The 13,874-nt window shown below is 38.5% G+C and overlaps 1 protein-coding gene across 1 annotated transcript in view; it reads left to right on the plus strand.

Annotated features, from left to right (window-relative positions):
* The first annotated feature begins 6,290 nt into the window (after positions 1-6,290).
* LOC113531323 (astrotactin-2) overlaps positions 6,291-13,874 on the plus strand; it is a 371,532-nt gene continuing 363,948 nt past the window's right edge. The window contains exon 1 of the mRNA XM_026921980.3: positions 6,291-6,707. Within this exon, the coding sequence (XP_026777781.1) occupies positions 6,371-6,707 (337 nt within the window). The 5' untranslated portion in view covers positions 6,291-6,370. The remainder of the gene's footprint in view (positions 6,708-13,874) is intronic.

The raw sequence follows: 13,874 nt of genomic DNA on the forward strand, positions 1-13,874 counted from the left end.
ACCACCGAAGTGAAGCTATTGTGAAGGTATTGTTACATTATTGTTACATTATTGTTACCACCATGTGGCTTATTTTCCTATGACAGCATAGCCCGAAGTGCATTAATTTCTCTTATATCATGACTACCTGTCATGTGTTATTCCTTATTTAACACAAGCAAGAGCCCTGAATCCAGCTTCACACTGATAAGACCTTAAAGAGGACCAACAGAGAAATAGCTGGCTTCTCTATTTTTGCAGTGTGCCACCCATTTTGGTTCCTCCTCCTTATTTATTGTCCCACTTATAAATCCATAAATATTGAATCAATATTTCAGTATATCTTCATATGTTCGTTTTCTTGACTTCTGTTGTTCCACTGAGATGTTGTCGAGGAACTAGTGGAGGTAGATGAATGGAGAAATTTATAATTTTTTTTTATTGTTGAACTCCTACGCTGGTGCTGCATGTCAGGATAGTGAAAAAGACTAAAATAGCACAGGCACTCTTCATTTAAACATGGCCAGTTTGAATGTGATTCCCAGAATAACAGCACACAAAATCCGTCTTCACAGTTAGAGCAGTATTCGCAATATTAAATGACTCCACGTGGGGTCGTGACCCCTAGGTTGGGAACAGCTGAGTTGTAAAAAATTGCCAAGATAAGTAAGATAAATAGTGAAATGTCTGTCAGTAAACTCACTGTAAGACATTTCAAGTTGGTTAAACTTAGAAACAAAAGTTCACCTGCTGCCTTAAAAACGTGAGTAAACTCAACTTGAAGATAACGTTTGTTTCAACTCCAAGTCAAGTCAAGACAATGACTCAAAGTCAAGACCTTGGATTACTTTAAGTTGCATTTTTTAAAATGTATAAACTTGCCTTCAATATCCAAAACTTGTCATGACAATTAGAATTAAAGAGAAGAAATAAGTTGACATAACTTAATAGGGTTGTCGTGTTTTACAGTGTCGTGCAGTGATTTTTGTTTTGGAGGTGCTGACAGTATGGAGAGTACTGTATGGACTGCGACCGAATGAATCACTCTGCCAGTTTTTAATGATAGAGTGCTAGAAAATGTTGTTAGTGAAGATCTACAAATCAATTCCTGAGACACTCTAATTTTTTACTCTTGTCATACACATTAACAAGCACGAATTCGCTCTGGCAGGAGGGAAAAAAGTGCTAAATTACAGTCCACTGAATTACAGACCTGACCAGGGCTAGGTTTAATTATCATGCCTGCAAGTATTATTTTTTATTATACATCATTTTTCTGTTTCCACACTTTGATGTGATGACTCAAACCACTTAACCTACAACTGTCCTTTTTAGTAGATAATTGTAGGACAAGTATTATTATATTGTTGATTGAGCTACCAGTTGAAGGCGTAAAGAATAATCAAATCGTGTGGCAAAGCCCCTGGAGGTTATCCGGTGTTCATCGAACCACAGCTCCATCCAGAATGTTCTATGAGCTGTACTGTAGAGGTCGCTGGCCGTGGTGCTGATCTCGCTCCAGTGGTGCTCTAGGCGCCTGATTTGTCCCCCATATTCTCTTTCAGTTTAGTCTTGGACAATTCCCATCCAGCAGCCAGTTCCCGGCTATGGTAGGGTGAAGGCTAACACGTGCTTCCTCTGTGATACATGAAGTCAGCAATCGGCATCTTTTCAAACTGCCACATGATACTTGCTGCATCACAGAGCAGCATAACACATTCAGAGGACATCGCTATCCGCCCCCTTCTACATACACGAGCTTACAGAAACCCACGATTGTCTAGTGTCACTGTGATTGACAGGGGAGAGAGAATAATGCCCCTCCCACCCAGAGAACACAGCCAAAAGTCCCTGATTTCCTAGGATCCTGAATAACTCTGTAGTTCCAGCTGTAAAAGGGTTAAAGAGTTTAGATTAATGTGCTTATTTTCATATAGTAAAAGCTCATTCACAGGGACTTGTGTCACAGATGATTTTGATTTTCTCTATAGAGATGTTTATTTATTTGTTTATTTTATGGAAGGAGTCTCCAGTGTCAGTGTAAGTTTTCCGACACAGGAAGGGTTAAAACCACACAGCGGAGTTTTTCCCTATCTGAAGGCATTCGAGTAAAAATTGTAGGAAGATCCCTTAACTATTCAAAGAACCCTTTTAGCTTCATACTTCAAAACATAAGCAGTGAACTAGAAATCAGATGTCTGGTATCTGGTTTATGTTTCAGTCGTCACCTCCAAGCGATACAGCAATCCTGTTGTTTTCAGTGGATTTGGAAAAAGAAAAAGATTGTAACAGTAATTTAAAGTAAAATGGCCGCCATTGATTTTTCAAAAGCCTTCATGGTCATGAGAGATTTCTCAGAGATTTTTAATATTATGACTGTCCTAATACAACTGAAAGAAGTGTGTGTGTGTGTGTGTGTGTGTGTGTGTGTGCATACAAAATATCTTTTCAATCGTTTAATCTGGGCAATATTCTCTTCACTTGGTGCATAATACTAAACATTTAATAAGATGAAATGAAGCTTTATTTCTCTGTAATGGTGAGTCAAGGTGAGAGACCCCAAGAACGAATAGCAGATGAAGATCCTGCCAATGAGTCATAGCTCCAGCAAGGTTTCTCTTAGCCTCATGGCTTAGATAAAAAGTCTTTTACACTAGCATTAGCACTAACATTAGGATCACATCTTACAGATATAATATAATCGACATAATATAATAGATATAATCAGATATAAGCTTCAGAATGAGACTGAAATTTCAGAATATGTATCGCATTTATTTCTTAATTCTGCTAGAGGTAAGAGCAAAACCAGTTAGCGTACAGCTTTATGAGCTCATTATTAAGTGATTTAAACGAATGAGAAGAATTAAATTAAAACACAGAAGAAAAACATACGCTGGCTATGAAATCATTTGGCAGCGTCACTATAAGTGCATTAATTTCATTAACACATAAACTTTTTTAAAACATAATGAACTCTTATTGGAGTGTTAATGGAGTGAACAGCTTTTATGATGGAATATTCCTGGCCTTGTATTTATGACTGATTTCTGACTTTGTAAAGATCAGCTATTTCACAAAGTAACCGAGAAAGAGAGAGAGAGAGAGAGAGAGAGAGAAGTCCATGAATCGTGTCCTAAGTGCAATCACTCAGCATCCAGCCAGCTAAAATATTTCAAGCAGCCTGATGTACGGTGGCTCACAAGCGCCATTACTGCAATCTGGATTTACATTCCTCTGGACGCTGGCACGCTTATTGACTTTTTCAGCTTTTCATATTTACACTTTTGCATAGTTGTTTTCATCCTTGTCTTGCTTACTTGATGACAAAGTTGATGGCAAAATTAAAAAATGATTGGAGAATGTTGGAGCTCAGACCGAGTGCCAAAGAGCCAGCGCTGGACTCAACGCTTGAATTAGACTCACTTGTACATGAGTTTGTATAAAAGCGTCTGCCAAATGAACCCGTTTTAAATATAAGTGAAATACAGAACTGCAGTTAACTTCATTATTAGAAAATTAATAATGCACTCACCCTGAATTACATTTCTATTAAAACAGATTTTCTACTTCTGACATTTCATTTAAACTTTCCATTATTCATTCCCACCCCAAAGTTGATTCCTTTCCAATAACAGCACATCCTGAAGTGATTTATTCTTCTTATACCACAGCAATTTGCTAACATCAACAAATTTTATTTAAGAAGGACGCGTCATATTTTTAAACCCTCACCAGCTTCTCGTTTTTCTCTCTCTTGAACTTAACAAGCAGAAAAATTGCAGCGTCATCACTGAGAAACTGGAAAACTTCAAAGTTACAGCTTTACCTCTGACTCTGACAAAGTGCTGACAGTGGAGACTCCTTCCACAAATGTTAAACAAACATCTCCTTACAACAAACCTCAACAGATCAATGATGATACGTTTCACATTTTGTTACTATAGAAACGATACCGCATTAGAACCAGCAGGTTAATATGAACCTCAGATTTGCAGCTGCACTATTGTCGGAGCTGCTGTTAGAGAAAATGAATCAACACCTTCTGAGCGGAGAATTCAACCATGCTGTGGTATAATGTATGATATAATATCCTGCAGTATGACTACGTCTAACTTCATATCCTTTTCTCAGAAGTACTGGAAGTAAGTGCTGGGGTGCACAGTGACATTATTAATCCAATACAGCATGCTAACTCTAATCCTCAAGACCCGTGAGACACGAAGCAAGCGTGTTCTCGAGAGCTCCCGGCATCACACACTGCAATGAGACTCCTTGTATATCAGAGACGCCTTCATTTGTTTGTAATAAAATCAAGCAAATGTGCGCCACGTTGGGCGTCGTGTGAGATCAGAGCTGAGACTCATTACCAGCAGGAGACCCGGTTTGCTTGACGACCGTCGGCGCGTTGTCTGTCAAATTGAATTTTGAGGGAATCACAAGCTTCCTCGGCATGGCCTTCGAGGCAATCCCGGCAGTAATGTATCTCAAATATCCGGCAGGGAAAGTCTTCAAATGGCTTCCATTAGCTGTTAAGCGTGTATCGCTCTGTTTAGTATCTGACTCAGAGTCTCCTCACTGCAAAACATGATTTGGTAAGTAACCTGGTCACTGAAACTCCAGTATAGAGTTAAAACATTTTATATTTTATATATATACATATATATATATATATATATATATATATATATATATATATATATATATTGGTTGATTCATTTTCTCTAACAGCATCTCTGACAGTAGTGCAGCTGCAAATCACACGGTTACATTAATGTGTTATCGTTTCTATAGTAACAGCTCGTTCACTGGAAACACTGCTCATAAACAGATTAAGAAAACGTGTGTAATCATTGATATGCTCGATTTTTCTGTAAGGAGATGAGGGAACGACTGTTTATGGCTGCTATAATATAAGCGATAACAGGAACTAATTTGTTTTGCAGATGATCCACAGCATTATATGGAACTACAAATGGATAAAAAGTATGATGCATCGTTCTTTAATAAATACAAAAATGGAAAGTGTTACTGTGTTATCCTACATAACATAAAGATCTTTCCTTGTGTGCATGTGTGTGTGTGTGTGTATGTGTGTGTGGACTGCTGGGTCGGGTAACACCACTTGTGTGTGTGTGTGTGCATGTGTGTGTGGGGGTCGGGTAAAACCACTGGTGTGGGTGTGTGTGTTACACTTTTTTTTTTATCCACGTATCTGTCTTCCCATGTTTTTTTTTTTTTTTTTTTTTTTTGATTGCATCAGCAGTTTGAAAATTGTGCACACACTCTCTGTTTTAGTTTACAGTAGAACACCATGCCCAAGGTAGGACGCTCAGTAACACACACACACACACAGAGACAGAGAGACAGAGAGAGAGAGAGAGAGAGAGAGAGAGAGAGAGAGAGAGAGGAAAACCTGCAGACGCTGCAGGGATGCTTCCTCAGGGAGTGTGTGTTTGATAGGAGCCACATCTGTTTTGACAGGCAGATGGCATTTTAAGCAGATCTTGTAATCAGGAGGAAGGGCACAGGGAACGCTCTCAGGGATGATGATGTTATCGAGACGAAACCACAATTACACTGTTCATGCTGCAAAGTTGGCATTGCACACTGACGCCTTAGACATGTAACTTTTATAAAACGAATGAATGTGTTTGTGATGCTGCCACAATAAGCTGAATAAAGAGTTTTAAACTACCACGACCCTGCCACATCTATCTATCTATCAATCTATCTATTCATCTATCTACCTATCTATCCATCCAACAAATGCTGGAAGAAAGGCAGAGGTAATTAAAGAATAAAAAGAAGCGTGACCAGGAGAAAGGGGGGTAAGTGGAGTGTGTGTGTGTGTGTGTGTGTGTGTGTGTGAGAGAGAGATCAGGATGAATGATTAAGTGTTATTGGTGTGTGTTACACACTTACACTGTGGGATTTATTTATTTATTTGTTTGTTTGTTTGTTTGTTTGTTCATTTTCTGGCACCTATCCATCAATCTTTGTGGTTAAAAATCCATCAGCCAAAAGGGTGTTTATGAAACCAACAAACAAATAAACAAACAAGCAAACAAACAGATGATATTCTAGGAGTGTTACACACAAGGTTATTATTATTATTATTATCATTATTATTGTTATTATTATTATTATTATTATTATTATTATTATTATTATCATTATTATTGTTATTATTATTATGATGATGATGATGATGATTAACACCGGGCCGGATGGGATTGGTTAAGCAGCGCGCGAGCCTGAGCTCACCTGCGCCCCGCCGCTTCCATTCCCGGCCGGAGTCGCGCGCCCCCGCGCGCCCACACGCAACCGCTTTATAAACGAGCGCGCAGCCTCCGCGCGCTTCGCTCAAAAACACACGGGGACCGGGGGAATGGCGCGGAGCGCGGCACGGCTCGTCCTCCTCCTCCTCTTTCTCCTCCTCTTCCTCTCGCTGGAGGAGTTCCTCACTGGGACGGTGACGGGAACCGGAACCGCGGCGGGAGGACCGAAGCCCGGCGGAGAGAAGGACGCGGCGGCGGGCGCATGCGAGGTCAAAACGGTGACGGTGTCCACGCTGCCCGTGCTGCGCGAGAGCGAGCTGAGCGTGGGATCCGGGAGCGCGGGCGCGGCGGACTCCCGGCTCTTGCTGTTCGTGCGGAGCGACGTACCGGGAGCCGTGTCGGTGCTGGACGATCTGGATAACACCGCGCTGCCCTACTTCACACTCGGTGAGGCTCCGCCATTTATTTCATTATTTTATTCGCTTTTATTTGGTACCACGCGCCCTCTCTGAAACGCGGGATGCAGTGGAGTAGTTTGGTGTGTTTCTGTTCACGTTTCTGTTCACGTTTACGAGACTAATGAACACACTGTGTGTTTGTAACAACAGCGCGCGTGCATCCGAGAGATACGGAAGAAACGAGTGAGGGAGTTAATTAAGGGATAAAGAGAAGTGCGAAGGGGGGGAGGAGGAGGGGGGGGGGTGTTATGCCCTGTGTGTGTGTGTGTGTGTTATGCCCTGTGTGTGTGTGTGTGTGTTATGCCCTGTGTGTGTGTGTGTGTGTGTGTGTGTATGTTTGCGCGTGCATGAATGAAAGCGTTATTGGTGGTGTGTTACTTGAATGAAAGCGATATTGGTGATTCTGCTGATCTCCCAGATCCTGCAAGTCTGGTCTATCTGTCTGTCTATCTGTCTGTCTATCTATCTATCTGTCTGTCTATCTGTCTGTCTGTCTATCTGTCTGTCTATCTGTCTGTCTGTCTATCTGTCTGTCTGTCTGTCTGTCTGTCTGTAGCTATGATAGTGTATTTACTGTCTATTATAGCTCATGTACTGCTAGGACATCCTCATACCTCCTCATATTCTCATATACTCATATTCTACTATGTTTAAAAAAAAAAAACACAATTTCTAATAAACTAACTAGACATTTCCCAAACTTTCTTATCTCCAGCACTTCTTATACAGTAGCTTTATGGAAACGATGCAAAATGATCTTTACATCCACTATACACAGTTGAGGAGGTTGATCGATAGGCAGCAGATCAACGAATTCAGTTTTCTCGGAAAAAAGAAGAATCTGTGTGTATCATCTGCTTTCACAAACTGTCTTAGTTTTAGACGATCCCACTTTATTAACTGCAAAGTTTTACACGCTTCGAATTTTAAAAAGCTGGCTAATGTATGTAGTTAAAATGGTTGTTTATTTATTTATTACTGCAATTAATATTACAGTAATAATATAATATCTTGTAAAATTGATTACTTTTCTATAAGAGTAGCCCTGACAGTAGTGTGTTAATGCACTTGCTCTAATCTGATATCGTTTCTATAGTGACAGCTCATTCAAAATGGTTTAAAATTCATGTATAATCATTGATATGGTGATTTATGGAAGGAGTCTCCAGTGTCAGTGCTGTGTAAGTTTTAGAGTAGTAACACAGTAAGCCCTTTTAATAAGTGTTTCTTAGCAAGGGTTGCTGTGTTATCCTACGCAATATGAAGAACTGTGTGTGTGTGTGTGTGTGTGTTTTACTGGGATATAAATATCTTGTACAATGGATTGTAACATGCAAAGAAGCTATAAACCTTTTTGTTTTTGTAATAAGATGCAATACTTTAGGAAGCATCTGATAATTTACTTTTTTTCCCTACAGATCTATGCAGTAGGCTAATGTGTTTATAGGCTGGTGGTTAGCCTGTCATTAATTAATAATATCATTCTCATCGCTTGATGGAGTGCTGCTTTGTTCATAATTACTGCAGTTTGGTGTTGAATTTGTACCATAATAAGCTTTTGCAATACAACAGACTACACCTATGCCTATTAATCTGCTACCTGAGCTTGTGCAATTATCCAAATGGCTTGAAACTTGTTAATGTCATTGTCAGAGCACAAGCCACAAATTTATTTATGCTGACTGACATTATATTGCATGCTTTGAAAAAAAAAGTCTCGAGTCAGTAAATCTGAGATTGAAGCTGTACTGTGTGGTTGTGTGGTTTGAGGCATCCTCCTGTGGCCTGTGGTGTATTTTTGAAGTCAGATGCCTTTTGAAAAGACAGGAGTGGAAACAGTGTAATGTGTTGGAAACAAAATGGAAGTTTATCTTAATATCATACATGTAATTGAGCAAAAAAAAAAAAAAATATTTCAAGGAAAATTTAAAGACCATATGTCAGGCCTGAATTGTAGAATCCTCATGAGAGTTTAATTTTGACAAAAAACTGCAATGGTATTGACTCGAGGCACTGGTGCAGTTGGGCCTGCACCAGCTATTCTCAATCCCAGTCCAGAGGGGAAGAATACATATAATGGATTCATGTTGTCCCTGTATGAACACCATGCCCCAAATATGACTGCTGAAAAAAAAAAAACTTTAAAAACTCCTCACAGCCATAACAGAATCAGTCATCACATTCATTTTATCCTGTTTCATTCAGATCTGCATCATTACATTCTAGGAGGAAATTACATTGCATTGTGCATTGTATGGAGAAAATCGTTTCCTGCCAGAACAGACCCGTCACACACCTTTATTCATCCATGATGAAGAAAAGCCACTGGAAATCACAGCCAACCTCTCAGTCCTCTCAGCTACTCGCAGTTCAAGACTTTCCCTCTTGGTGAAGACCAGGACGCAGATCAGTAAATACTGGGACTAACCAGCAAACAGATGTATAAAGACAGACAACCGCCAAAAGTCTGAGCCCTAAAGTCTGGGATTAACCAAGAGTCAGATCCTTAGACACTGGACATAACCAAGAATCAGAGCCTTGAAGACTGACATTAACCAAGAAGAAGAAACATAAAAAATTGGCAAAAAAATAAGAGCTTTAGAGACTGGGACTAACCGAGAGTCAAAGGATTAGGGACTTGGACTTCCCAAGAGTCTGATCCTCAGAGACTACTACTAGCCAAGAACCAGAGCCTTAAATCTTGAGACTGACCAAGAGTCTGATCCTTATAAATTGGGACTTTCCAAGAATCAGAGCACTAAATATTGAGACAATCCACAAATCAGCACCTTAAAAACCAGGAATCAGAGCCTAAAGGATTTGGACTAACCAAGAAGCAGAGCCTTGATGATTGGGACAAATCATGAGTATGAGCCAGAGGGACTTGGACTAACCAAGAATTGGAGGTTTAAAAATCGAGACTAACGAAGATTAAGCCTTAACATGAGCCTTACACAGAGCCTTAAAGATTGGGACTAACCAAGAGTCAAAGCATTACAGACTGGGGCTAACCAACAGCCTGATCCATAGAGAGTGGGATGAATAACTGAGATTCGGAGACTTGGGAATTGGAACTAACCAGGAGTCTGATCCTCACAGACTGGGACTAATCAATGGGACTTGGCTGCTTGGAGACTGGGAATAACCAAGAGTGGAAGCCTTAAAATTGGAACTACTTGATAATCAGAGCCTTAGAGCTCAGGACTAATGAAGAATCAGAGCCTTAAAGATTGAGATTAACCAGCATTCTGAACCTTAGAGACTAGAGCAAACCAAAAATCAGAGCCTTAAAGATTAGGACTAACCATGAATCAGAGCATTAAAGATTGGCACTAACCAAGAGTGAGAATCTTAAATAGTGCGATTAACCAAGAATCAGAGCCTTTGAGACTGAGACTAATCAAGAAACTGGGAATAAGCAAGAATCAGACCCTTAGAAATTGGGACTGACCATGAAGCAAAGACTTAAAAATTGCGACTAAAAAAAAGTCAGAGCCTTAATGATTGGTACCAAAGGTAAGTCAGAGCCATGGACATCATAGGCTTCAACCAAGACTGAAAGATACAAAGGGATTAACTGTCACTGGAACTAATTCTTACACCAGGCCTAAACTCCTCCAAGACCACTGATGTCTTGGCATTAAACTATATATACAGTGTGCTGTTCACAGAAGCTTATTCACATTGCAGGGGTTTTCCATTCATTCAGCATATTCAGTGTGAACTCAGTTTGCTTATTAACAGTACGTGCATCACTGACTGCTTTACCTCTATTTTGGTCAGCACTCGTGCATAGGCAAAAAGATTTTGCAGGATTCAGGGACATATGTACATGTACTGAGCTGTAGCCTGTGGTAACATTGGTAATTAAATCCCTTGTGAGTGTGATGGTAGTGCAGGACTTAACAGTTCAAGGGCCACAACATGAGCAAAGCCTCAGGCTGTTTTTTTTTTTTCATAAATTTTGCAAAATGGTTTTGATTATAATGGAATAAAAATCAAATAGTTACATAGTTTTCAATGTTGTATTACAGAAAAGTGTGACTTTTAGACAGGTTATGTCTCGTGTGTTTCACAACAAATGTTGTGATTTTTTTTCCACAACATTATTCATTTATTATCACATGTTAATTTTCCACACGTGGTTTTATTTCCAACATGTGATCACATAGTGCATTTGTTTACTTGAATTCATGTGTGTAATTTCTGGGCATAACATTGTATTTTATTTCTCATAGTACTCACATAATTACATGTGTTTATGTGAAACATATCATCACTTGTGCAAGGGTGTATGTGTTACGGCCCCAAATAAATTAGCAAAATACTACATGGCTAACTTTTGAGTCATGAGTTTCTGTCTAAGTTAGCATAGGGTGCTAACTAGAGTGCAAATTTACAGAGTGGCAATTCATCCGATTAAAGTTAGTTTAATAGGCAAACAGACACTGGCCGCAGCAGAATGAGGCTCTTGTGTTAAATTCCTCTCTGGCTGTGTGTAAAGTGCTGGCCGAGCAGAGAGAAGAGGCTGGCATGGCGGCCCGCAAATCACTTGCTTTCTCTCATTAACGACAGCTGCCTGGATTTGAGTCACCGCTTTCTGTCCTCCCATTTGGCCGAGCGTCGAGTCGGCTGTGCTCTCCCAGTTCCAGAGATGGATGTCAACGTATAAGTTAGCGCTAGTAGCTAATTTACCCAGACTTTCCTCGGGCCTGAGGGTCCCCGTGCATCATGAAACCTGGCTGCGCTAAGCCTCTGCCTCGGAGGCAAACGAACACGAGGGACCGAAGTGATGAAATATGTCTCCTATCTGTGGAAAATGTTATCTGCCAGAAGGATTAGAGGTTTCAGTAGCTGACAGGTGGAAATGGGTCACCTGGGCTGACACGCCAGTCAGGATTACCAGCTCTTGTTTGCAAAGAATCTAGTTTGAATGCATTTGTTATTTTCTTATGGTTTATTCAAGTTCCCAAAGCATGAGGTGAGCCAACACTTACTCATGACCTAATTCACATTACGTGAACGCGATCGCATGTGAAAGTGCGTTTTAACGTTATGCCCTGAAATTGTGCATGTGAACTCAAGTAAAAATCGGAAAAATGAAACTTCATGCCTTACAGGTCAACATAAATGAATCGTGTCAAAATCACATGAGAAATTAAATAAACCCTATAAATCTTGTATAAAATCACACATCATATAAAGGAACTGTGTGTTAAAAAATGAGCCATCTGAAAAAATTCTCATTCTAAAATAACTGGATTGGGTAAAAATCACATGTGAAAATAAAAAAAAAAATCATTCAAATAATCTGTGCAAAAAATCACATGAACTTTAATTGTTATATAAATTAACCACGGGAAAAAAAGTAAAATTTTATGAAGCATGTGTAAAGATTACATGAAACATGAAAAAAGAAAAAAACATGTAACAATAAATAAATCATGAAAAAATCGCAAGAAGTAAAAAAAAACATTTGCACTACATGTGAACAGTCAATTAAATGCACAGCATAAAATGTTATGCTCATAAAATCTAAACTCCATTTCAGTAAGGGAGAATGTGTACAACATCGCAATGTTGTTGCAGATTTGTCTCATTTTCTGGATTTGTATTTTCCTGTACTTCCATACTCAAGCCAAAATCTATCTGGTCTTTTCTTTTTATTAATTAATTTATTATTTTTTTTACTAGCATTTCATACATGGTGGTGAAGCGTGGTTTATTTTGGCAGAAAAAACAATGAGAATATTTACAGCTCACTTGAGCAGTCTGTGCGATAAAGACTGATAAATCTATGATGCAGGCTTACAAGGGGTTTAACTCTTTTAAAGCAGGACTGAACTTCCGCTGGTACCGTTCGGCATGTGCCAGGAGGGTCCAGGCGTCCGTTTCAGTAAAAGTCGACCTGCAGCATGAGTAACTTTCTTATGGGAAATTGAAACTGAACGGAAAATCTACTGTATGAATGAATCATGCAATTTGCAATGCAAATGTCAGGGACTGGCTGTTTCAACAAGAAAAGAGAGGAATCGTTTCTTTAATTCCGTCTTCAGCGTGGTCGGTTCTGTGAGCAAGCACACGGCAGCGTGGTATTTTTTTTTTTTTTCACGCGACCACTGGCGAGGCGTTGGGCTCCAAACAAAGAAGCTAAACAAATGAGTCACACAACAGCAAGTACACTTTCCGTCCCGTTTGTATATATCGAGACCAGAGTAAATGTTGTGTACTTATTTTATATCAAATTCCGAATATCATTATGTACAGAGCTTTGCGTAAGTATTCACCCCCACTTTTCACCCTTTCCCACATTTTGTCCACTGCAAAAAATGATATCTTAGTAAAATATGTTGAATGTGGGCAAATTTATCTAATATTTCTTATTATGAGATAATTCTAAATCAAATATATGATTACTCAACATATCTTTAGAAAGATTTCAAGCTTTACACTTTCTAACTCTTGGCAGATCTTTTTTTTCTCTTTTAAGAAAGACTAAATGCTTAAAATGAGCAGAATTATCTGCCAACAGACCTTTTCATAGTTTTATATATTTATAAAGGAGAAAGACTATTTCAGACATATTTCTAGAAATAGGATTATTAATCATATATTTGATTTATTGTAATCTTTTAATAGGAAATAATAGACACATTTGATTATTTTTATATATATATATATATATATATATATATATATATATATATATATATATATATATATATATATATATATATATATATATATATATATACACACACACACACACACACACACACACACACATATATATATATATATATATATATATATATATATATATATATATATATATATATATATATATATATATTTTTACTTATTATTATTTCAGATGTTAACGTGAATTGTGTGCATTAGTTGCTGCCTTGGTTTCATTTATGTCCACCTGCTTCTTTCTCATATGTTGCTAAAACTCTTCTATACATATATATATATATATATATATATATATATATATATATATATATATATATATATATATATATATTTTAATTATTTACAAATAAAATACATAAAAGTAGGGATTGCATAAGTATTGACCCCCCCCTGTTGTGAAACCCCCTAAATAAGTTCTTGTGCCATTACATGTCACATGATTAATTGACTGGAGTCA

Source organism: Pangasianodon hypophthalmus, chromosome 27, assembly GCF_027358585.1.
Source record: "Pangasianodon hypophthalmus isolate fPanHyp1 chromosome 27, fPanHyp1.pri, whole genome shotgun sequence".
NCBI lineage: Eukaryota > Metazoa > Chordata > Actinopteri > Siluriformes > Pangasiidae > Pangasianodon > Pangasianodon hypophthalmus.